Here is a 27,966-nt window from a genome sequence, read left to right on the forward strand (position 1 = left end):
TATTACTAATCAAAAATTACGTGATATATTTACAGTAGGAATTTTACTAAATGTCTTCATGAAACATGATCTTTACTTAATTTTGTAATGATTTCTGGCATAAAAGAGAAATCAATAATTTTGCCCCATACAATGTATTTTTGGCCATTGCTACAAATATACCCCAGCGACTTAAGACTGGTTTTGTGGTCCAGGGTCACATATGACATGATAGTTTTTCTCAAAAGAAATGGTAAAATGCTCATGAAGTGACTCTTAGAGCAGTTCCAGTGATCGTTTATGTGTTACATTTACTCAAATACTGAGGCAGTAAAGGCTGAAAACATAGTGAGCATCACACGCACTTCAGTATGTGTGTAGTAAACAAAACCGTGCGTCTGCGCCATTCATTCACAAAGAGACACGCAGAACATGCAGGACACATATTTAAATAGTATTTTGCACCTTAATATTCACAGACACTAGTCCATATCACTGTCTGATGTAAGTGTACTGACCTACTTTTGGCTTATTCATCCAAAATTTGGCAAATTCCGTGACACTCCGCATTATACAGTAAATTCCATTTTTATGACTGGATTCTGCTATTCCGTTCGCATTTTCTGTATCGTGGAAATAGGGCACTACATCCTAGCCCAGTGTTTAAATTGTGAACAATTTCCGTACGATGACTTCAGAAAACTTGGGAAATATGACATTAACAGGAGAAAATAAAACTAGATATTGATATAGGTGTCCATGAGTTATATAGTTTCCATGTTTTAGTGGCAACATTGTACTAATATGTTCAGTCATTTTAATTGTGCAACATGGCTAAAATTTGACAAACTTTTTTTTTTATGTATATGACTATTCTGTGGTGCTTTTTTCCTTTTCAAAGCTTGATAGTTTGAGTTCTGTTTAACAACATGGCAAAGAGCAATCAGCACAGTGCTTCTTGTTTTTAAAGTTGACGGTGAGTAAATAATGATAAGATAAGATTTTTTTTTTGTTTAAACCGTTCCTTTAACCTAACCTTGATGGAAAAAAACTGAACTCTAAGCAAGTTAAACCGCTATAATCAAGCGTTTGTATACAGCAGGGCTGTTTGGAGCAAGCGTTTAAGTTAAACAGATGTCTTTCTGAGGCAGAAAGCCTTGACAGGATTAGATTTCCAAAACCTTCAGCACTAACACACTTTCTCACTCTGTATTTCTCTCTTTGCGTCTTTTTATTTTCCTCTCTGTCTTTCGTCTTCAAGCAGGCAGGGAGTTCTGAGCTTTGCTGTCAGAAGGTCTTTTTCTATCTAAATATGACAAATTCAACTCTCGTTCATCACTGACGAGACAATCCCGACAACAAGGGGAAAGAAACAGAGCTGAGGATGCACTTTCAACAGGGTGAAGAGGTCAATAAAACCTGGACTGAAAAGAGCAGCTTAAGAGAAGTGTATAAGGTCAAAGCTGCATAATAAATAATGCTTTTTGAGATGAAATCCAATCACTGAACACCATAAAGGCACATCATCTAGTCCTGAGAGGAGGATTTTTTTTTTTGTCTTCCACAAATTCCACTGGCAAGTGATTGTATGCTGTTCAAAGGGAAACGTCTAAACCAATCAGAATGCAAAGATCGAGGCCGATGTTTTGGAAAGAAGTCAGGACGCCACGTTCGAAGCCTCCTTACGTTTCCTATATCCCACCAATTAATCTAACTGTGAAATCAACAGTAGACTGAAATTAAGTGTAAAAACCTGCCTTAGAAGTCAAAGAGATACGAGTCTATCAATGAATCGCCTTTGAACATCTTGAAAGGTTTTAGAGACATGAAAAAATAAATAAATCAGGAAACCCTGTAGACTAATAAGGCTGGCTGAGATTTCAGATGAGAGGAGCAGAATGAAAAACCGAGAGGCTGAGAAAGCACGTCAGTAGCAGCTCATTAATGCCCTGATTAATGTTTAAGAATGATGATGAATGTATCTGGACAGATTGGGAATGAATCGCACACAGTTTCACCTCAGTTTAAAGGCATTTAGAAACACATGCAGAAACACATGCTGCCTCTCTCTCTCACATACGCCGCTGAATTTAAAACACGCATTCAGACAAATAAAAAGAAGAAAGAAATCTTCAATCGCAAAACATCGCCTCAAGAAGAAATGTGTTTATTCATGAAAAATTCTGCCTCAGGCATCTCCTGTTAGATTTGCAGTTCTCAATATGAGCTCAGGAACACTTTAATTATCATATGGGGAGAGCTAGAAGTTTAATCTCTTTATTAAGTGCTGATCAGAAAATGTCGGGTCTTCAAAATGTTTCTTCTTATGATTTAAGAGAGTTTTTAAAGGGGTCATCGGATGCCCATTTTCCACAAGCTGATATGATTCTTTAGGGTCTTAATGAGAAGTCTATAACATACTTTGGTTAAAACTTTTCAGTGGTAGTGTACAAAACACCCTTTTTACCTTCAAAATCAAAATCAGCCCTGTTCAGAGCGAGTCATTCTATTGCATGTTCCTTTAAATGCTAATGAGCTCTGCTCACCCCACCTCTCTCTTCTGTGGGGTGACGAAGCCAGTCTGTTTAAGTTAGCTGCGTTTTGCTGCTAAACTTGCTAACCAGCACATGAACTAGAATGATTTGCGCGAACGCAGACGCATTTATGTAGGTTGCCGGGCGCATTTTGTTCTAAAATGAAAGTAATGTTAATCCTCTGCGTCTTCAATGGCCCGATGACGGGAGTAAATGATGACTGCTATGATTATTAATACATCCAATAACAGAACACCTCAAATGCTCAATCATAGACATTCTTGTCTTCCCCTGCACCTGAGTAGATCCAACAGCTGTCGATGCCGGACTGTTACAGCTCAGTCAAGGCGGGTCTAAGGTAAGACGGTCGTAGGATCGACCTTTGTCGGTGTGATGTCACACCAACAAGAAGCTGAGAATGGCTTGATTTGAAAAAGAGGATATTTCTTATAAAGATTACAAAAATACCACTGGGTGGATTTTTATCATAATAGGGTGGTTGTGTAAACACACTGCCAACACACATTTCTGTTCAAACAACATGTAAAATTGAGTTTTGCATCTGATGACCCCTTTAACCGTTGTGGATGCTTTTCTCATTTCCAGGGTTCTCACAAGCAGAACATTGTTGGGTAAACTATTTTAGATGAAATAGAGCAAACCCAGGAACTTGTGTTAAAAATGTAAGTCAATATTAACTTCTTAACTTCTAACTCACACTAGCAATCGTACTGATATTTGGAGAAAAAAAAAAACTATTCTCTTTGTGTGTTTATCTAGGGGCATGTTTGCCCCATTATTTTGAATTTTGGGGGAATTCTAAATGTAATTTAATAGACTAAATCATGCAGTGAAAGCGTGACTCTAAATGTGCCCTCGCAGTAGTCTAACCTAAATCTATATCTAAATAGTTTATGCGTGCACTCCCTATGTTTGTTTTTGTTTGGTTGTCACGATATACTCAAGGTGAAATTGCATATCATTTAAACCATGATTACGATATATTTGTTTTATGCAAAAGTTTAGGAACCCCTTGCAGAATAATTTTAACAAAATATGAGAGATCATACAAAACGTATGTACTTTTTTATTTATTACTGTCCTGAGTAAGATATTTTACATAAAATACATTTACATATAGTCCACAAGACCAAAAAAAAAAAAAAAAAAAAAAAAAAAACAGATGAAATTTTTTAAATAACCCCCTGCAAAAGTTTGGAAACCCTTTGTTCTTAATACTGTGTGTGGTTACCTGGATGATCCAGGATGTCTCTTGTTTGTTCTGAACAGTTAAACTGAGCACTGTTAGTCAGAAAAAAATTCTCCAGGTCCTGCAGATTCTTCAGTTTTTTTTAGCATCTTTTGCATATTTTAACCCTTTCCAGCAGTGTCTATATGATTTTGAGATCCATCTTTTCACACTGAGGACAACTGGGGGACTCAAATACAACTATTAAAAAAGTTCAAACATTCACTGATGCTCCAAAAAGAAACGCGATGCATTAAGAGCCGGAGGGTGAAAACTTTTTGAATTTGAAGATCAAGGTAAATTGTACTTAATTTGTCTTTCGGGAAACATGCAGGTATCTTCTGTTGCTTCCGAAGGGCAGTCCTTCTGTCTGGCAATCTTCCTGTTCAAAAGTTTTCACCCCCCAGATCTTAAAGCATCATGTTTCCTTCCAGAGCATCAGTGAATGTTTGAACCTTTTTTAATAGTTGTGTTTGAGTCCCTCAATTGTCCTCAGTGTGAAAGGATGGATCTCAAAACCATACATTCACTGCTGGAAAGGGTTCAAATATGCAAAAGATGCTGGGAAACCAAAGAACCTGCAGGACCTAGAGGATTTTTCTGAAGAATAGTGCAAAACAAAACAAAAACAGTCGTAGATCATCCAGGTCACCACACAGTATTAAGAACCAAGGGTTCCCAAATTTTGCAGGGGCTTATTTTAATAATTTCAGCTATTTTTTGGTCATGTGGACTATATGTAAACATCTTGTAAAATATCTTATTTAGGACAGTACTAAATAAAAAAAATAACATGCATTTTGTATGATCTCTCTTATTTTGTTAAAATTATTCATATTTTCACAGATCCCATAAGGGGTTCCCAAACTTTTTGCATAAAACTGTATATAACACACACCCCTTGAATCCTTAGGGGGGAAAAAAAAAAAAAGTCATGATAATCCACAGCTGAATACATATGCAAACGTAAATGAGTGAATAAAGACTTATCTGTATGTTTCTCTGCATAAAGCTATCATATGACTTTGAATATAGTGCATGAGACACGTGGACTACTCTTCCGACACGTTTATGGTGGTTTTTGTCTTACAGTGTATTTGTAAGCCCCTGGTAACTTACATTACATTGAAAAAAGCACCATGGAAATTCTGCGAAACATCTCCTTGTGCTCCACAGAAGAAATTTAAACATGTTTGTAACAAGAGATTTGAGATCTCTTTAAAAATACAATCATTTCAACGAACTATTCCCAAAACCAATGTTCTCCGTAAACAGTTGTTTCCGCTGGTTGAGCCTCACGTCTTCTCATAGCCCTGAGCACCTGCTGGGGAATAACCTACTTCCAATGATCCAGCAAAACTACATAGGCTTTAAGTAAAACTGACAATGGCCATGACACCTGCATACGTTTCATCTGAAATTCCCTTTGAGATGAGTGCAAAGGTGAAGCGAGGCGAGAATGTGAGGAAACAGGCTGGTTTCACATCCACTTTTGCCTTCCAGCACTGAGCGCTTTTCTCTAAGATGCCCTGACCTGGACTGAAATGGACAGCTCACAAGAAAAATAAAAAAATAAATCACTCACTTCAGTTCTCAGCAGTGCTGAGGAGACATATGAAGGATCAGGACAGAGGATCACAAAGATCAGCATATAAACGCTTCACACCAGGAATTGAAATTGACTAAGTTTACTCTGAGGACTGTGTGAAAGAAAAGAAATGAAGATTTGACGGAAAATGACTCGACACTATTTATATCTAATCGCTGCCAAGCAGGAGTCCAGTTAAAATGACTGTAATCTTCTCTGTCTAATGCAGCGAAGATAAGACAGGGTCCATCATTGCTTAGGAAGCCACAACAGGCTGCTTGTCCATGTGCTATCAGCCAATTAAAATGTCTCATAAACAACTTCACAACGGTGTCAAAAACTCTATTACAAAGGTCGGACTGCTTTTAGAATAAATGTACTGATCAGGAAATTCCGCCATCTTACCGTGCTGCAGAGAGACACCTGAAAAATATTGCCGTCACTGCCTCCGCAGAAGAGGAAATACTCGCAAGGGTCAAAGGTCACCGACATGATGCCGACATCGAAGAGGACGGACAGGAGCATCTCCCCAGAGGAAATTTCCCAGACCTGTGACAAGAGAGAAACACGTATGATCAATGAAAAATAAGGATGTCCAAGACAATGAAAACAATTTTTTAAAAAGCCAAGTTCTATCCGTTAGAACATGCCTTTCATATATTTTTAAAAGAGTTTCAAATTTAACTAGTAATTCAACAAGTTTTGACTGAATGTATCTAAAATAGTCAAGTGTATATTTACAGGCAATTAGTCTATAAATTCCAGTCATATTTAATTTGTAATTTTTTATACAATTAATTTGTGTGCTTTTAATATTAAGGTTAATAAAAAAAGTTTTTTATTCACTTTAAAAATGTAAAATTTTAAACATTTATAGACAGTTATTGTAAAAAGTGCTGTTTTTATACAAATAATTTTTATATACTTTTTTCTTTTTATATGACGTTATAAGTAAAATTATCTGATTAAAAGTGTTTTTTTGTTGTTTACAAATAATTTATGTAATTTCTGCTTTTTATATTATGTTCACTTTAAAAATGTACAATTTTCAGATTTTTAAACATGTTATGTTAAAAAGTATTTTTTTCTTACAAATTACATTAATTTGTGATTTTATACAAATATTTTTGTGCTTTTTATATTAGGATTAGTATGAAAATACAGAATTACCTGATTACCTGAAGTGTTAGGGTGAAATTTTTATTTTGTTACAAACAATACATTTATATATATTATTTTATATTAAGTTTACTATAAACAAGTAAAATTATCAGATTAAAAGCATTTATGCTGAAGTTTTTATTTTTTGTTACAAATAAATACATTTTATGTAATTGTTGCTTTATATTATGTTCAATTGAAAAATGTAAAATTATCTGATTTTTATACATGTTAGGGTTTTTTTTTGCTACAAATAACACATTTACATATATATTTTTCTTTTTATATTAAGTTTACTGGAAAAAAGTAAAAGTAAAATTATTTGACTAAAAAGCATTCATGGTGATTTTCTTATTACATACATTTTGCTTTTTATATTGCATTCACTTTAAAAATGTAAAATTATCTGATTTTTAAACATGTTATTGTGAAAAGTCCTTGTTTTAACAAATGACATTAATTTGTAACTTTTTATTTTAATTTTTGTGCTTTTTATATTAAGTTTAGTATAAAAATGTAGAATTATCTGATTTGTGATTTATGGTGGAAAGTTTTTTTTTTGTTTGTTTTACAAATAACATTTACATATATTTTTTTCTTTTCTTTAACAAATAACATACATTTTTATGCAATTTCTGCTTTTTAAAATATAAAATAAATTAAAATATAAATAATTAAAATACATGCATTTTTTTAAATATTGTTTTTACTATGAGAAAGTAAAATGATCTGATTTTAAAACATTTATGGTGAAAAGTGTTTATGACAGAAACAGTCCAAAACAAAACAGTCCAAAAAAAAAAAAAAAAAAAAAAAAAAAAAATTGTCCTCTGTTAATGAGAGAAGTGAACAGACTGAGATTTGTGAACAAATCTTTCAGTGAATCAGGTGATTTATACTTTCATCATAGACAGAGTTTTTGCAAGTTTTATGAAGGTATACATTTAAGACCTTTTCAAGACCAAAGGAAGAAACTTTAAGAAATATCTTGGAATAAAGGAACACAATAAGTCAACACGTTCTCTAAATGTCCTGTAAGTTCAAAACGGTCGAAGAGCAAAAATCAAATGATCAAAATTTCTGCTCTGGTTTAAGACCTTTTAATTTATGAAAAGCACAAATTAAGACTTTTAAAGACCTTTTTAAGACCTGCAGAAACCCTGCAAAGGAGAGTTGTATTAAAGATTTATTTTCTTTTTTTTTTTTTTTAATAATTTATTTGTGTACTGCTAAATAAATAACTATGTAAAATCGTTAGGTTTTCTGGCATTGCATTGATTAATCTGTAAAAAAATAATGACACAAAGAAAGGCAGACAGAGAAAAGAATAAAGAGACAGATAAGAGTGAATACAAAAAGACTTCTCAGTAATCGTTACTCTGTCTAGGTCAGGACTGTGCTTCCCTCAGGATGATAAAATCCACAAAGACCTCTGTCTCTCCAGCATCTGCACACTTCCGCTCCAGCTTTCCAGCTTAATGGTAACACTTTTGCCAAAAAGTCTGATGGTCTCTCATTGGTTGGCGGGTAATGCAGTGCTATCGTCTCAGAGAAAGTGCTGAAGTGGACATTAGACAGCTCAGAAGCTCAGTGTTGGAAAGCTCAAGTTCTCTGCAGTGAGTTTGCTGAGCCAACAACACAAACTTTTAGTCCAAGTGAAAGGTCTATTCTTGCAGAGCTTGTAGGGAGGAGAACAACCATTATTCTCAAATTTACAGCCGCTTTGTAAAAGATCTTCAATCAATAGAAATATAAAGTTAAAGTAGAAGTTTTTTTTACTTAGCGAGCAAGAACATGCTGCTTGTGAGCTTGTACAACGAGAATTTAACCGAGGAGCACCGCTGCCCTTCCCTGCACAGGTTCAGCGTGATTGATGCCACATCATAAAGAAGACAAACTGACCGTAAAATAATTTTGGCTGAAGAGGATCAATGCCCATGACCCTGTAATAAAATGAAAAGAGTGAAAGGAAACTGCCCATTATCACATAGCCACTTTTACTGAAATTAGAAAAGATATGCAGAACAGAAACCATATCATTTAATCTTTTAATAATTTATGCACATTTTAGGAAAATGTGCATAAATGATGGCGGTATCTAGAGAGGAAAAAAACTTGGGATCTAGTCACGGTATCTCATAAAATGCACCTGTGTTCGTTGTCCATAACATACATCTGCCCATACCATAACCCCACCGCCACCATGGACCACTCGATCCACATCGTTGACATCAGCAAACCGCTCACCCACACGACGCCATACACGCTGTCTGCCATATAGTTATCATCCATTGCTGATTTTCTAAATGCTCAAATACAAACCAATGAACATGCCCGGCCAGTACAGTCAGTCACAATTGAAACCTCGAAAACTGCGTAAGCCCTCATGAGAAACCACAGGCATGAAAGCTTCCTTCTAAGCAAGTAGAGCAAAGGTCATGTGATGTTCAACAAAATTAATTGACCATTTAATAAATCAGGCTGTCCAATGCACTGGTCAAAGGTCAAGCGGTGCATCTGTGTGGGCAGCTCCTGGCTGAACTCTGGTCTAGTTTGTCAATCCATGCAGACGTCAGACGTTTTTAACCATCATTAAACACCCAAAAGTGATCACTCTGCAGTTTGACACAGAGACACCTCTCCATCCCTCTTGCGCTAACAAGCCCGTTTCTTCGTGCGACATGACCTCCCAGAATCCCCTCGCAACAACGACAGACGGAATAATTCATCTGCGATGACTGACAGGCTGTAATCCACTGTAGCCGATGCTATTGAGCTCAGATGACTAATGAACAACAGTGGGACGGATTAAACATCAAAATGATCAACGTGATTGATGGGAATCTGATGGCCACCACTTTGTCTAAAGGAGACAGAGCACAAACGGGAAGGAGTGACTGAAGTCAACAAATACCAGAAAAAGCTATTCTGTTTAGAGCTTCATAGCACTGATAAGTGGCGTTTGAGCTTCTATATGTCTGAAACGCAACAGTTTCCACTGGTTTAAAAGGAGTTTAATTAAAAAGTACGCAAGAAATGCTGATAAACAAACAAAAAGCCTATTCACTTGTTGACACATTCAAAAATTGGCCTTTAAATTCTGTCAAGACTGCACTTTCAATGCCATTTCCTAAATTTTCTACATAGCTTATTCATTTCACATACCTTTAGGCTGTATTTATTTATATATATAAAATGCAATATACTGCATGAGTCAAGCCACTATCCATTAAAATGAAGACGAACTCCATTCAAGGCCAGCAGAAATCAGTTTTCTGACCTCATATAAACCTATATGAAATTCATAAACAGCCTTGGTTCAAACAGAGAAGGAAGCCGGGGCAGGAATCAGACGTTTGACTTGAAAGCAAAACCACTTTGACATTGAACCTGCATCAACAATCTTCACCCTATCTCTTTCATTTAGTAGATAGATATGTAGTGATTTTTGAGGTTGTTGTACAAAAGCAACAAGAAGCTCTATGTCTGTTCCTGTCCTGTGCCTATAATTTGGAAAAACCCACTAGTTTATTTAGCATTATTTCCTAATTTGGTTTTCAGTTTTAGTGAAGTTAACCCTCTGGTCGTCTTCATTTGGGAGTCACACTAGGCTCCTTCGCAGTCAAAAGTGACCGAAGCCTTGAAATGTAACGTTTTTTTTTTGTTTTTTTTTCCAGGAAAATCATCGTAAAATATTTTTCAATAATATTTTTTGATTATTATTTAGAATTTTTAAGAGGATTTTATGACAATATGCAGTATTTATAAATTTTTTTAATGGGCTATTTTTCTAAATCATTAGAATTAATATATGTTTATTTATATAATTTTTTTTATTATTATTTTTCAATAAATGCAACATTTCACATTAAAACAGAGTGAACGCTTTTAAAATCCATTTTTTTGAAGTGATAATTGTGCCATTTGGTGTCATTAAAAAATAAAAATTTTGGTAATGTCGTGTAAGCTCCTGTGTAGTATACACAACATTATACATATATACAGAGGCTTTTGGATTACCTTTTCTTTTTTTTCTTAACATATTTTATTAGGTTTTGCTTTTAGATATACATTTAGACATTCTAAAAGACTACTTTTTGCCAAGGTTTAGATATTTTTGGTTAGATAAATGTCAGGTTGCATTATGATTACAATGAAACATTAAAATACAAGAAAATTGCTCTCCCCATCTCACATATTCTCAAAATTTGCTCTGCTGCATTTTTATCAGTTAATTTCTATGTGTGTCTGTGTGTTTCTGTCTGTGTGTGTGTACACGGGTGTCTATTTTGCATTCTTGATATTTTAGAGTGTCACCCCTTGATTGCTGTGTACTTTTTTTCTGCACAGCAGCTGATTTGTAGTTGGTACCACCAAAAGATTCTCTGAGTTTTCGTATTTTTCCTATTCATTTCCTATGTCGGTCATTTTTGACCACGAAGGAGTCAAGTGTGATTTTTTTTTTTTTTTTGGGACCCTTTAACATATCCGAATCATGTCCATGTCCAAAAGTCACCAAGTGTCATCTAATTCCGATGAAGCTACAATTTTTAAAATTTCAAAATATGAATTTTTCGGTCAAAAATGACCAAAGAGGCCCAGAGGGTTAAAGGGATAGTTCACCCAAAAATGAAAATTCTGTTATTAATTACTCACTCTTATGTCATTCCAAACCCATAAGACCTTCGTTCATTTTCAGAACACAAATTAACATATTTTTGATCAAATCTGAGAGCTTTCTGACCCTGCATACACAGCAACTGACACACTCAAGGCGCAGAAAGGGCGCAAGGACATTGTTAAAATAGTCCATGTGACATCAGTGGTTCAACCGTGTTTTGTGCGCAAAGGAAACAAAAATAACGACTTTATTCAAGAACTTCATCAAAAATATCTTAATTTGTGTTTTGAAGGTCTTACAGTTTGGAATGACACGAGAGTGAGCAATTAATGAATTAAGGATTCATTTGTGTTTTATTTTTTGTTAATGATAAAAACTTTGATGGACAGATTGGCACACTAACAGCTTACAAGCTTACAATGACTAATGAAAGCTAAGTTGGTAACAAGACCACTTCAAGTGCAAATGAATCTATCCCAAAATCAAATGAAGGACTATTGCATTTGAATGCTTTCCAGAAGATTTTGGCTGCATTTCAATCTAATTTAGAAGGGATCTTCAGAACTCTTTGGTTCAGCTAACAGAAAGGTTTCCCTGTCGTTCACAGGCCAGTAAAGTGGCGGATGGATGGAAGGACTGAATGCAGATGACAAAGTTTAAGTTCTCTTAGCACCTTGCTGCCTTGTGTTGTCTTTGAAAAAGCTCATCAGCACTTAGGGAACTGTTGCAGACTCACTCTTACGTTGCAAACTAGTTTACAACAGTCATTTTTAAAACAACAACAAATCCTGCAGTCACAGTGTTCTACGGGTTCATAACAATGGCAATTAAATTAATCAGACAAGGTAAATAGTGTACATAGTTTAGAAGTAAATGGTTTAACCCAAACTATAGATATTGTGATCCTTATTGATTAGGGGTGGGCGATATGACCAAAATCTGATATCACAATATGAATAATTTTACTTGTCTTTTTAGGAGCACAGTCAAAATTTCTAATCAAAAATCAAAAAATCTGATAAAACATTAGACTTCCCATTACGAGGTGATATTTGACCCAAACTGATTTATAGGAGAGTTTTGTTTTTAACTTTGTAATGGAATTTTTATGGAACTTTATTAAAAGTATGTCATCTTTTATGTCAATTTTTTTCAAAAATATACATTTTATATGCTTTTTAAAACTTCTAATTAAAACAACAGAATAAGTACAAGTAGAAAAAGTTACCAATCAAATGAAATCAGTATTAACAAAATTTCTACTACCGAGGTGGCACAGAAGAACACAAAAGTGTATTTTCACATTTAATGAGGCTCTGAGATGGCAAGGGTGCAATCAAATTCATAAATTTATGTTGAGATGAAAGTTTTAAATATAAAATTTTGAATATAGAAAAATTAAATGATTTAAATAATTAAAAAGATACTTTAAAAATGAAACTAAAGTAGCAACTACCAGTAGGTGGTGGCAAGTCACTAATTGAATTACTGAATCATTCATTCATTTGATTTGCTTTAATGGGTGATTTACTCAGGAAAAGCAAGTGAATGGGAAATTGAATCATTGACTCACTAAATTTGTTTAAAAACGCACGTTCATTCCTAAACAAAACACTGCTGTGTTTGAATGGAGATGAGCAGCGGCTCAGTTGTGATTTGTTTCAAACGATTTTTGATGATGAAATAGACCGAAATCAGGTAATAGTGTTATATTCAGACAATGTAAGTCAATTAATATTAACTTCTTGTTTATTTAACTGTTGTGTTAAATCAATATCTCATTTACTAACTCCCTTAAAAATCATTAAAAGCGGTCACTCATCTTAGTTCATTGCAATCTCACAAAGTTCCATTATAATCAATGAAGCTCTCTACACTGCACAATGAATCTCTTATTTACACTCTCTCCACACTGTTTATGAAAGGATTTGTGAGATATGTCTGCGATACATATTTTTTCAGTTGCACGCAGTAGTTTTTAGTCACAAATGCGGCTGAAATGGTTACACTGTAGAGCCCTGAATGGTATATCACAATATAGTTATTTTTGATACCATAGAAATTTCATAATTCTTGTCACCAGTGTTAAGATCACAAAAAATATTAATACTAGTCTAAATTAAAGGAGAAGTCCACTTCCAGAACAACAATTTACAAATAATGTACTCACCCCCTTTTCATCCAAGATGTTCATGTCTTTCTGTCTTCAGTCGTAAAGAAATTATGGTTTTTGAGGAAAGCATTTCGGGATTTTTCTCCATATAATGGACTTCATTGGTGCCCTGATTTTGAACTTCCAAAATGTAGTTTAAATGCAGCTTCAAGGGACTCTAAAGGATCCCAGCCGAGGAAGAAGGGTCTTATCTAGTGAAACGATTGCCCTTTTTTTTTTTTTTTTTTCTTTCTTTTTTCTTTTGACAAATAAAAATTTGTATACTTTTTAAGCACAAACGTTTGTGTAGCACAGGCTCTGGGATGCGCGTCCACGATGCTACGAATTAGTAATTGGTCGTTCTTGAACGATTAGTTCATTTTGAACTAATCTTTAATGTGACTCTGGAAAAACGAGTTGTCTCGGGGAGTGATTTGTTCAATCGCGCATGCGCAACATCCTATTAGGTTCTGTACTGGAATTAGTTCACCTGTTTTGAGTCTTTGAGTTTTTCGAGTCGTTCGTTCATCTTATGGGGCTGTCACGTGATGAACGAATGACTCAAACCCAAAAAATTGTCAGATAAGAGGTGAGGTGAACTAATCATAGACTAAAGACCCAGGTAAACAATTAATTAATCTTTTCTGTTTCTTATAGCATTATAGTTTTGTCTTGTTTGTAGTGTGATCAACGTTTGTGTAAGCAGTAGATGTGTTAGGGAAGTAACACGTAACATTTTAATTATATTTTGCTAAAATGAACGAAATGACTCGAAAAAAAAGATTTGTTAATTTTGCTGAATGAGACTCAAAGGTCAGAGTCGGTAAAATGATCCGAACTTCCCATCACTACTACGAATCACGTGTAAGTTCATTGTCTGTGTACTGAGTATGGCGAAAAACTCCATCTTATTTTCTCCTACAACTTGAGAGGAGGACATTGTTGTTCCTTTTTTTTTGGAAACAGTGTTTACAAACTTACTTGCATTTCCTTAGTCTTCACGCATTCGCTTTGTAAACACTGGGTCTGTAGTTTCACCTACGTTCCACATGACCTTTTGATGTGATTCAATAGTACGTAGCGTCGTGAACGTGCATCCCAGAGCCTGTGCTACATGAGCTTTTGTGCTTAAATTATTTTCTGAAAAAAATGACCAATCGTTTCGCTACATAAGACCCTTCTTCTTTGGCTGGGACCGTTTAGAGCCCTTTGAAACTGCTTTTAAACTACATTTTGGAAGTTCAAAATCTGGGCACCAATGAAGTCCATTTATATGGAGAAAAAAAACTTTAAATGCTTTCCTCAAAAACCATAATTCACGACTGAAGACAGAAAGACACAAACATCTTGGATGACAAGAGGGTGAGTATATTATTTGTGAATTGTTGTTCTGGAAGTGGAGTTCTCCTTTAAGCAAATTAAGTAAACAGTCAGCAATTAAATAAGAATAAGAAACTAATTACAAGCAATAGGACAAAAGAGTACAGTAGAACAAATAAGAAATGCTACATACATTGTACATACAAGTAATCAAATATATATAAAAACACTGTATATTCTACACTGTGTAAATTCAATATATATATTTTTCAATATATATATTTTATCTTTTTTTGTTGTTTGATTAAAATTAATGACAGAAACAGGAATATCAGGCTGCTGTCACTTTAGGAGCTGCCCGGATCCAATATACTGTTACATGTTTTCAAGCCTATAAAGCAGCAAAAATAACTCTCTGTTATAGCGCTCTGTGCCTCTCTAACAGTGCTCAGAAACTGTCAGAGTCTCTTTGAGACCACGGGCATACAGCGAAATGAGTTCTCTTTTACTGCTGATTGCATTTCAACGATTTAAAATCACTTGTTTTTAAACCACAATGCTTGAAACTGCATGTAAATGATACATGTCATGACCATGCAGCACAGCAACATCACTTAAGCGTGTAACCGTGATAGAGATGATAGTCCAAAATTTCTACCGGTTTAGAAAATTTCTACCCATTATTGTGTCTATCGTTATATCGCCCACCCCATGTAATGGCTGATTAAGCGGCCATTTAACCAATGAATGGCCAATATTATAATTCTATAAAACTTTCTTTTCTTTTTTGAATAAAGAAAATTAAAACAAAAAAGGTAAAATTACCACTAAGGCTGCATTTATTTAATCAAAAATACAGTAAAAACTGTAAAATTGTGAAATATTATTACAATTTAAAATAACTGTTTTATATTTTAATGTATTTTAAAATACAATTTATTCCTGTGATGCAAAGCTGAATTTTCAGCATTTCTTCAGTTTTCAGTGGCACATGAACCTTCAGAAATCATATGGTGATTTGATGCTCAAGAATACATTTGATTATTATCAATGTTAAAAACAGTTGTGCTACTTAATATCTTTGTGGAAACTGATTTTCACGATTTTCTAAAGATTAGAAAGTAAAAAAAAAAAAAACTGAAATATAAATCTTTTGTAACATTGTCAGTTTAAAGCATCCTTGCTGAATAAAAATGCTTATATTTTTATTCATCAAAACAGTAGATAAAACAGCATTCTGTATGCCAAAACATAATGCAAAAAAACTTGAACCTGTGACCGCACATCAGTTGGATTCTATATTAATGCACCAAGTTGTTTGGCAACTGTTGACAGTCTACAATTAGACTAATGAACTATACTACTTGGCAGAAGAAATGCTTATTCTGATTTATTATTTATAAATGTTGGGGGTATCACGCTCATTTTCGGATGCGCTCACATCCACATCCAGCTGTCTAGAACAAGACGACGGCTGATGAATAGTGTCAAAATACCGCAACCCGCTGCTATCTTCCACAGCAGCAGCAAGCCGATAAAGATCAGCCTTAAACCAGCCATGACAATATCTACACGGGAAGCCCAAGACACAAGCATCACTCAAAACAGCCGAGAGCAGAACGTGTCACAGCCTCGGCTCAATTAAACAGCGCGAGATGCGTTCCCACGGATAACACAAACAAATTTTTAAATCGCTGGCTCCTTGGGTGGGGCGGATGATCGATTCGGGTATAGATCGGTCGCGAGACCCTGACGGCAGCCACAGCTTTCAAATGGCTTCGGACAGCGTGAGACGAGGCTGATTATACGAGACCTACGAGCATGTTTTGTCAGGACATTCATCCTGACAACAATCTTGGAAACGGTTCACGGTCCTGGGAAAAACAGGGTTGAGTTACCCTGAGGTAACCTCCTCACCCACACCCCGTTCACCCATTTCTCCTCACTAGAACTCTGCGATGACAGCAAGCAGTCCTGCAAAAGCCCCGTGGGGGACTGTGGGTAATGAGAGAGTGCAGCGAGTGTGACATTGAACGCCGTGGCGCCGCGGGCACACCTCCAGCTTAAACAAAGACTAAGCAGCCAGTCGTTCATGACAGATCCTCAGAGCATGTAGCCTGTAGATCAGTCATGCCCGTGGCTTCTTTATAATGGGCTTGATTATTGGCGTAATCCTGTCAAAGCAATGTCAATGACAACAGGAATAAAGACTCATCCAAAATCAGACCGGAATTTCGTTAGACGTGACGAGTAGATCGGCGGCGAGAGCTGAAGTGTTACTCGGGCTTGAAGATCAAATAAGTCCTCCACTTCTTCAGTGTATCAATATAAAGGACTGGAAATTATTCATCGCTGAGGTTCAATGATCACACAGGAAACACTCAAAGCGAGTACACAGGGCGATCTCCGGATGACCTTGGAGGGACGCTCTGCTGCTGGTGCCTTCTTTGATATTTTGATGCTTCTGGTTTGGAGTTTCTCATCCTGGAGTTTGATCTGAAAAGTGCAGTTTATACTCTGGATTTGAAAATAAGCTCTGAGAGGCTTCCATAAAATAGAACGGATTTTATGGCCCTATTTTATTCACCAAAGACATAATAATTCAATTGAAACAGAGTAAAGATGACTAATTTAAAAAAAAAAATCAGTTTCAAATACATTTAACTTTCTATTCATCAAATAAAACTGAAAAAAAAAGTAGCACGGTTTACGCAATAATGTTAAATAAAATGTTTTCAATATAATATGTAATAATATTTATAATAATAATAAGATGATGATGATGATGATGATAATGATGAAAGAAATATTTATTGAAATATTTATAATAATAATAATAATAATAATAATAATAATATGATGATGAATGATGAAAGAAATATTTATTTTATTCACCAAAGACATAATAATTTTATTGACACAGAGTAAAGATGACTAATTAAAAAAAAAACAAAAAAATCAGTTTTGAATACATTTGTTTCTATTCATCAAATAAAACTGAAAAAAAGTAGCACGGTTTACGCAATAATGTTAAACAAAATGTTTTCAATATAATATATAACATAATATTTATAATAATAATAATAATAATAATAATATGATGATGATGATGAAGATGATGAAAGAAATATTTATTGAGCATGTTTATAAGGATCATGTGCCACTGAAAACTGAAGTAATGATGCTAAAAATTAAGCTTTGTATCACAGAAATAAATTATATTTTCATTTATATTCAAACAGATAACTTATTTAATAGTTATTATTAATATTTAGTTATTTAAATTGTAATAATATTTCATAATATTGCAACCTTGGAGAGCATAAGAGACTTCTTTCCATATTATTTAAAAAAAATATTACCAATCCCAAACTTATAAATATCTGTATCTGGATGTAATAAATAAATTCATTCAATTAATCAATTTTAACAATTACATTGGTGTGAGGCGCTAATAAACAGCAACTCAAAAAAACAAAAAAAACAAACACACAAATAACAAATAAAAACACGCACCTAGGACTGCAAAATAAATTAGTGTGGATTATACCTAACTCATTAAGTTTAACAAAATGCAAGAATTATTTTGCAATGGCAGTTTTTGAAATGTCTATTTAATTATGATGTAATGCCTTCAAGTCAAGCAATATAAATTCTGTCATCATTTACTCACTCTCAAGTTGTTCCAAACCCGTATGAATTTTTTTCTTCTGTTGAACACAAAAGAAAATATTTTGAAGAATGTTGATAACCAAACTTTTTTTGGTCCCTACGGCCTTCCATAGTATGGAAAAAATACTATGGAAGTCTATGGGGAACAGAAAATTCCATTTGGACCAACGTGAGGGTAAGCAAGCGAACACAGAATGTTAATTTTGGGGTAAACTCACTTTAACCTTTTTAATTTACTAGCCAATCAACACCATTTATCAGTCGACCCTAGTATGGTTTTAAACTTGTGTGAACCATCAGATCATCAGTGTCTAATACTGAATGGGTCTTCTTAGTCAAAGCAACCATGTTGCCTAAACAGCAGCACAGGGACTAGCATCTGCAGCATATACACTTTACATCATGGCCAGACACTTACTGACCCTATGTCACATTCATTAGCAGGAAAATCACATTTCAGCAAAGTTTTGAACTTGAGGAAGGAGAAGCGCGCATTATTGTCCATTTAAAACAAAATTACCCCGTTTTAAGTGTTTTAGCTGGAAGACAGGAGGCTTGTAAATGCCTAACAAGGTCTATAAAAAGTGCACATCGACAAAGAACAAGCGCAAATGGAATGCAAACCTTCCCCTGAATGACAATCCAAGGTCTCATCACAGCAAACATTAATTTAAGAGCATCTTCCCACATGAAACAAGGAAGAAAAGACAGCACATCATCTCAAGCCAAGTACCCCATTCATGACCCGATTTTCGTGATGCCATTACGAGAGTTTAGCAAGTTAAATAAGCTACAAACTGGATTACAAGTGAGACAGCTTTAGGTGCGTACGACAGAGAAATATGAATTCATAAATATTTATGCTTTTCAAGTGATTTTTCAAAAACTGAACAGAACCGATGAAGACATCAGCATATTAAATTAGCCTTCTATGCAAGATAAAACAGCATTCCCATATGAAGAATGAGAAAAACACAAAGATGTGTAGGTGGTAGATGTGGAGATGCATTTTAAAGTGCTCTGGCATTTACAGTAAACGCTATTTAGAACAACAAATGGACACAAACAGATGGATTAAACAACTCTAACTATGTTAAGATGAACAGTGAAGCATATATTTAATTTATTTATTGATCTATGATTGATTTACACGCTACACAAAAATAAAAAACAATGAATTGCATTAGGAAAACCTTGCTGCATCATTAAATTAAGGCTTGTTTGAACAGTCTGTACAATCACTCAATGTTCCTTTGCTCTATTTTAACAAGAATTTGAAATATTTGCACATTACATTTTTTTTTTATATACATATTTTTAATACATTTCTACAGTTCAAACAATTTTTACCAAACAATGGCTATTATAGTTTTATATTGATTTTATTTTTCTATTGTTTTTAATTATTTAATTGTATTATATGCATTTCATATAATTACATAATGTTACATTATGTTGTGTTTATATAGTGAACTCAGAAAATATTGCCAAAATATAACATAATATAAACATATGTTGCAGTAGCTCATTTAATTAACTAAACTGTACAAGCAGCAAAAATTCATTTTCCATTAATCTCACTATTAAGATTTTAAATTGAATTGAAAGCAAACAATCAATTATGTGCCTCTTTGTTATGGAGGTTAACATGGTCATAACAGGTGTATAAAAATGCATAAAAAACGTATGCATTGATCTTGCACTGAAATTAAAAGATTATAATTGCTATAACTTAAATTAGTGCTGTCAAATTGAATAATCGCATCCAAAATATATACACACACACGCAGTACACACACATATAATATATAAACACAAACTTTTATTTTGGACGCGATTAATCGCGGTTATTCTATTTAATAGCGCTAACATACATATAAATTTCAGCTTTTGTAATGAATGTCATTTACATCCTTCACGCCATACTTGGAGAGACCGAGAGAAACTCACCTTAACGGTTTGGTCCAGGGATGCGGTGGCAACACGGGCTTGCGGTCCCATTAGGCCACAGTGGATGTCGGTGATGGGGAGGGAGTGACGAGAAAGAATGTGACGCGGTTCTGGTGTGCGGGACGAATCCAACTGAACAACGCTGAAACACAATACACAATTTTTCATTAGCACGCCGTTATGAAGTCTTTTATAAACGATACGCTCAGGACAACAACAATTAATCACGAGTGCCATCATATCTACCTCATATTATTTGTGCTATGATGAGTTAATTAAAAATTGATGAATGTGAAATATTAAAATATAACACACTGGGTGTAAGTGAAATATTAAGATTGATATTCAGTTTCTCTCTAAACAAAAATCAATGGCAACCCAGTGCCTTGACCTTGAAAGTACCAGTTTATAAGGATATTCAATAATTCTTGATATTACACCACATCCTACAATTTTATCTATATCTATATGGATATATCTCTCTATCTCTATCTATCCATCTATCCATCCATCTCTCCATCTATATAAGCCTCTAAAAGCTATCTTGGTTAAAAAAATTAGATAATGATACTGAGCTCCCCACATACAGTATATGTTCATCAAGTACTTTCACTTCTATATTTATATTTATTTATTAACTATAAACAGTAAATCAATAGCATTTTTTAAAATGACTAGTTACTAGTTTATATAATATAATATAATATAATATATAAACACACACACACACACATACATATATACATATATATATATATATATATATATAGTAACTAGTCATTTTAAAAAATGCTAATGATTTACTGTTAGATGCAATGAAAACAATTTAGTAATCATTTTGCAAGTTAATGGCATAACAGCAACAATAATTTTTGTTTTTTCCATCAATTATTCACGTAACATATTAAGTACATTATCAATCATGTAATAATAAAAAATTGGCTCCACGTACTGGATGACTGCTTCTGACATCCACTATTCTTGGAAATAACTCTAAAATGCACAAACAATAACATTTTGGTGACAAAAAAAAATAATGATATATTTATAAAAAATTGCAAACGTCTGTCTTTAACAACTCAAATGTAATAAACAACATATTAATTAGCGAATGATGATTTTAATGCTGTTTTTTGCTTTTTTTTTTTCCTTCTCGCACCGCCCCCCCCCACCCCCTTACCTTTCCTATAGCACAGGTCTATACAGGTCTATAATCTTTTATTAAACAAACTAAATAACCTTATGGTATGCTTCTTATTTACACAACGGCATATCATTCCTGTCTATACTTGGACGCGCGTCTATATTTTCTCCACTGTAAAAACACAGACGGGATCACAAGTCCATTCATAAACAGAATTTACTCCAAGGAATTCGCCGATTTTTGGACATAAAAACTGACGCACGCATGATTTTTGGCCTCTGCTTCTCACTATATGACGACATGAACACATAAATTTAATCTTGCTGTAAGAGTGAATTTCACTGATTCATTTGAGAAAACTAGCATCATATTATACTGTATACACACAGAAACTAAACTGCAACCAGTTAAAATAAAAGCACAGTTTAACATGTAACAGAAATATATAAGTTTTGTATTATTTTTGTACAGTAAAACGTAGGTCTTTATATATTCCTATTTTTGCCGAATTTAAATAAAACAACTAAATCATAAAAGTAAATATTACTACAAGATTAACCACTTAATTGTAGAAAAAAAATACTACAATTATTATTAAAACTTTTCTAATTTATTCAGGAAGAGTTCGTTATCTTCAGTTTTAGATGATAACTTCAATTTTCTTAAAAATTGGTTTTCAAACATTTAGTCAGTAAACTCAACTTGTTAGAAATTACAGTTTACACATCTGGCCAAACAATCAGCTTCAAGAAAAAGACGATAGGATGAGAGAGATGCAGAGAGGAGAAGTAGATCCAGACGGAAACACAAGGACAGATAACGTGACATGAGACAGAATTGAACCCCATTCTGTCAGCACCGCTGCATGCCGTGGCACCGCTGGGTGAGCTCTGGGGCCGACCTGTCTCAGACAACATCTGTGATACACATCTGCGGTTTTATGTCTGAGAGAGCGAGGATAATTTCTGATTTGTACTGAAACTTACATTTGCATTAATTGGGTTTCATGGTTCTGGGTGAGCAGCCATGTCTCCCCTTCTGCCCACAGTTCACTTCTGCTGTTTTCATGCAAGTTATTATAGCAGGCTAAAGTTCTTTAAACTTCTGGTTTCACAAAGTGAATCGAGGTTAATTAATGTATTATATGTACACTCCTAGGTTCTTTCAACTAAAAAACTGAATACAAGCAGCTTTGTCATAACCATATAATGGGGGACAATAGGGCTTCTTTGTTCCAGAAGAACCACTGGTCTCAAGTCAAAACAGTTCACACCTGATCCTAGTCTCAAAAGTTCACCCAAAACTGAAAATTACCCCATGATTTACTCCCCCTCAAGCCGTCCTACACTGTAAAAAATAAAAAACACAATTTGTTAAGTCAGCTTAAAATTTTAAGTTCAGTCAGCTAAAATAAGTTTAGTCAACTTGCAATGTTAAGTTGTACTAAGTAACAACTTGGATATTTGTGTTTGCTAAACTAGATGGGTAAGTAACCCAGCTGCCCTAAAATTTTAAGTTGATTCAACTCAAATATCTAAGTTGTCATTTAGTATAATTTAACATTTCAAGTTGAATAAACTGTTTTTGAGTATACTGAACTTAAAATTTTAAGGCAGCCAGGTTACAAATTATTTTAAATTGACTCAACAAATTGTTTTTTACAGTGTAGGTGTATATAACTTTTTTCTTTAAGACAAAAGTCATTTAAGGTTACCTTTCCTATAGAACAGGTCTATACCTTGTTCTTTTATTAAACAAACCAAATGGTCTTATGTTATTTATCTTATTTACACGACGGCATGTCATTTCTGTCTCTACATGGACGCGCGTCTACAATTTTTCCTCCGCGAAAACGCGGACGGGAGTCCATTCATAAAAACTAAATTTACTCTATAGCGTGGAATGCTGCGGAATTCATCAATTTTTGGATGAGTAAGTCAAAACTGGGTCTGTCACTTAATTAGAATCGCGATATGGACTAGTGTCTGTGTATATTAAAATGCAAAAAGTGTAGATATGAATCCTGCATGTTCCGCTTAGCTCTGTATGTATGAATGGCGGAAACACAGTTTTGTTTACTACACAAATACTGAAGCACACGAGGCTCGTGGTGACACCAAAAATCATCACCACAGCTGTAGCTTCTCTGTGACATCTTAATAGTGACGCAGATAGGGTTGGGTATCCAGAATCGGATGCTTAAGGTCAGGAATCGGATACTTCTTGTGAAATTAAAATTTTGATTCAGCCTATCGATTCCTACATTTATGAATGAAAGTGCATTTTTAAACAAATCTAGTGAGTCAGTGCTTCAATTAGCCATTCATAAAGACAGTCACTTGCTTCATTCCTGAATAAATAAGCCATTCGAATGAATCAATTGAATGAATGATTCAGTGATCAAACCAGTGACTTGCCGCCACCTACTGGCAGTTTTAGTGTCATTTTTAAAATATAATTTCAGTTTAATTATTTAATATTTCTATATTCAATTTTTTATATTTAAAACATTACTCTCAATACGAATTTATGAATTTAATTGCACTAATGCCACCTGAATGTCTGAAAATGTACCTACAAGCCAATTTTGTTTTTCTGTGCCATCTCTGTAGTACAAATTAATTTTTTATTAATACTAATTTAATATGATTGGTAACCTATCCTTCTTATTGTACTACTTCTTATATTGTTTTAACCAGACATTTTAAAAAGCTTATAAATATACATTTTTGAATTTCACATAGAAGATTACATACTTATAATCTTGAAATTTGAAAAATTCCATTATAAATGTAAAAAAAATGCCCCTGTTAATCAGTTTAAGGAGTCAAATATCACCTCATATTAGGAAGGCAATTTTTTTGTTGTTGTTCTAATTTTATTACTTATCATTTACTTGCGTTTTTTAGCTAAAATAAATTCAATTCTACGTTTGCGCACACGTAATTCCTGGGTGGGAAGGGGGAAACACTGCTATATGTCCATTTTTAAATCAGATTTAAAAAGGCTCATAAATTAAATTATTAGTTTGAATCTGTCAGATAAATCACTTACTGAATGAACTATGAAAATAAAATGAAACATGTATATTTTGGTGAGTATTGTTATAAGTACATAATGGTCTTTTTAATGTGTTTGAAAAGTGTCTTCTGTTCACCAAGGCTGCAGTAAAACTGTAATACTGTGAAATATTATTACAATTTGCAATAACTGTCTACACTATATATAACATTCAATACATTTATAACGTTACAAAACATTTATTTCAAATAAATGCTGTTTATCATCAATGTTGAAAACAGCTGTGCTGCTTAATATTTTTGTGGAATCCATGATTAATTTTTTCAGGATTCTTTGAGGAAAAAAAATGTTTAATAAGAAATGTTCAGCAAATCAGCATAGAAACCAGTCAATTTAAACTGTAATAACATTTCACAATATTACTGTTTCTACAATATTTCGATCAAATAAATGCAGCCCTGGTGAGCATAAAGGTGTGCTATATAGGTGTGTCCATTATGATTGGATAAAGCTCTGGCTCTGTCCTGCATCTATCAGTGAGCCTGTGTCCCTCTCACACTTTAGATTCCCCTCGTTATTCACAGCGCTTCATTCTTCATGCTGCGCTGCACTTAGCATCGCTCCTTCAGCAGCAAGGTCACAGTCTACACAAACGGGCACGATTCAACTTACAGCAGAAACCCGAGTGCAGAAGAGGGCCCATGTTTACGGGCAAACACGATTAAGCTGGTGACAACACGCGCTTAAGGAATCAATAAGAGCCCAGACTGGTGCTGTTACGAATAACCGTAAATGCAACCGGCAAACAAGAAAACGTGATCCAAATGAAGTCATGTAGTTCCAGAGGTGAATGCTCCAGCTAAACAACTGCCATTTACATAGAAGAAGCTCTTTACAAATATTTCCAGATGTTTAACAAATTTTAATTATTGTTTTGTTTTTTTCCTTCAAATTATATGTTGATAGGGTTGGAAGTAACCTTAAAATAGTTTGATTAATTATTAAATTAATTTAATTATTATTACTTTTGATGCAAATTAGCATATGTTATACTCTCTATGTACAATGCATATTTTTCAGCTTCTTCTGGCTGGAATCATGATTTTTGTACCATCCCTATCTAAACAGGCCAATAAATAATAAAAAAAATAATAATTAAAAATCAAAAGTAGTTTGTTTCTTATTTCAGAAAAAAAAAAATGTTTTTAATGTCATGCGTTGTAACCAAATCAAAAAGTAACAAGATATTACTTTCTAAATATTCATCAATACCATTTTTGGAAAGTCGTGCCACATGACATCAGTGATATTTTTGAATTATTAAACTATGGTATTTATTATTTTATTTATTTTTTATACAATATTATATACATTTAATTTGTATTTCATTTTAATTTTAGTTGTAATATTGGTATTTATTTATTTATTTATTTATTTATTTATCATTTAGTTATTTTTGGGATTATTGAATTATAATATTTATTATTTCATTTATTTTTATACAATATATATATAATTTTTTATTTCATTTTAATTTTAGTTTAAGTTTTAACATTGTTATTTATTTATTTATTTATTTAGCTTTAGTTTATTTTTATTTTAGTTTTAGTACTTCTTCAACCTACTTTTTTGTTATTTGCCAAGGCAACAATTTTTGTTTTTTCATCTGATATTTATATTTTACTTTTTATTTCAAATTGTCAATTTACTTTATTTTAATTAATACAATGATTTATTTAAATTATTTTTAATAGTTTAAATCTCAGTTTTAAATCATAGTAACATCACTAAATGATATTTTACAACCCAAACTAACCATGCTGTCTAAAATGAAATAGTCTAAAATGTCTTTTAAAGTTGTTATTTTCAGTTTTTAGTTCTTAAACTTTATTTCAGTTGTTTGCCAAGGCAACAATTTTTCGTTTTTTATCTGATATTTCTATTTTATTTATTTCAGCTTTATTTAAATGAATTCAAACTAATTTAGTCTCAGTTCTACAGATCATTAACATCACTAAACAACAATTTACAACCTGTGTCATCAAAATATCAAATGATCTGCTAGTTTAATAGGCATGACTTTGAATAACAAAATAATGTCAAACTAATTCAATTTTTTAAAAAACATCATTAAATTTATTTTAATAAGAGTTTTTTTTTCTGGAGAGTTTTTTGAGTTTTAGTACTGTTATTCTGGATGCGATTAATCCACAATAAAAGTTTGTGTTTACATAATTTTTGTGTGTAATGCATATATTTATATGTATACAATACACATATTAAGTAAACACAAACTTTTATTTTGGATGCAGTTAATCGCGTTTAGTTGATTTGACAGCACTAGTTTAAATTCATTAAAAATAAATAAAAGTAAACTTTAAATCAGAAATAAAAACATACTCAAATGAAGAGTGTATTTATGTGTGTATGGGCTGCATTTTTATGTATTTTTAAATATATAAATAAATTAGAGAAAAAAAAAAGAGCATCATTAACCCATAATAGACCTCCCATGTTCTATGCTGACAAAGGTTCCCGAGAAATGTGACATTTACTGCAGAGTCAAGCATATTTTGACATCACGGGCACGTTCAAAAGAATTTTATGCAATTCTGGGCTCTGAACTGCCATCTAGATAGTCGGCTCACTATAGGTGAAACGGAGCACAGTGAACTCACGCATCTGTGTGTGATTTCTGAAGTCGAGACCTCTCAGCAGCATGTGAGGGTCAGGCAATGCTGATTATAGTGATGGCTGAGAGGTTATTCTGTCGAGCGGTACAGATACAGAATAATAGATGCGCGTCATCTCCTTTCAAAACTCAGAGACAGACGCTGAATTATTCATCCTGGTTTGATGGCTGTGCAGCTCTCTCCTGCCTCCTGCTTTCATATATTGCAGCCTGTGGGCCTGGTTTACCTTAACTAATGCCATCAAACAAACATGATTGCCAGATATCACTGATCTTCTCCTTCAACCTTCAGCTGTTACGTCAGTAAAATACAGCAGGGAGCCTCAAACTGCAAGCCTTCAAAAACACACCACAAGTTTGGGCATTTCTCATAATTGATCGTGCTCGGAAAGCCTTGAGGTAAACGTCTTTGCTCATCAGTCTCACCTCTACGGCTTCAAAGTACGTTATTTCAGATCGATAACAATAACAGCACAGCACAATAGAGACGGACAGATCGGCTGAACACAAACAGTTTGGAAGCTGAATTGAAGCATTGTATCTGAAAGCAGTGAAAAAACGCCTGAGATTAGAGAAACGAGAGCTGCAGCCAATCGAAAGTCGTTTTTCACATGCTTTATATCTTAATTACTCTGGTTGAGATGTTCTTAAAACCATCTTGAAACAAAGTGGAGATGTATGGCTGTTTATCTAGATTTATTTCACCATCTGCACCTGTTGGAAAATATTGAAAATACTCACGGCGCCATCTACTGGACGTAATGTGGAAGAAGCCCTGTTTTAGAAAGCCTGAGAAAGGACATGCCTTAGTCATTTCATAACAAAAATCAAAAGAACAACAACAAAAAAGATTTTTCCATATATATATATATATATATATATA

General features: G+C 33.7%; 1 protein-coding gene across 1 annotated transcript in view; it reads right to left on the minus strand.

Annotated features, from left to right (window-relative positions):
* wdr18 (WD repeat domain 18) overlaps window positions 1-27,966 on the minus strand; it is an 81,934-nt gene that overhangs the window by 46,042 nt on the left and 7,926 nt on the right. Inside the window, exons 4-5 of the mRNA XM_051122300.1 lie at window positions 20,227-20,368; window positions 5,756-5,899 (exon numbers count right to left, since the gene is read on the minus strand). Coding sequence (XP_050978257.1) covers window positions 5,756-5,899; window positions 20,227-20,368 — 286 coding nt within the window. The remainder of the gene's footprint in view (window positions 1-5,755; window positions 5,900-20,226; window positions 20,369-27,966) is intronic.

The sequence above is a fragment of the Labeo rohita genome, chromosome 11, assembly GCF_022985175.1.
Source record: "Labeo rohita strain BAU-BD-2019 chromosome 11, IGBB_LRoh.1.0, whole genome shotgun sequence".
Taxonomy (NCBI): Eukaryota; Metazoa; Chordata; class Actinopteri; order Cypriniformes; family Cyprinidae; genus Labeo; species Labeo rohita.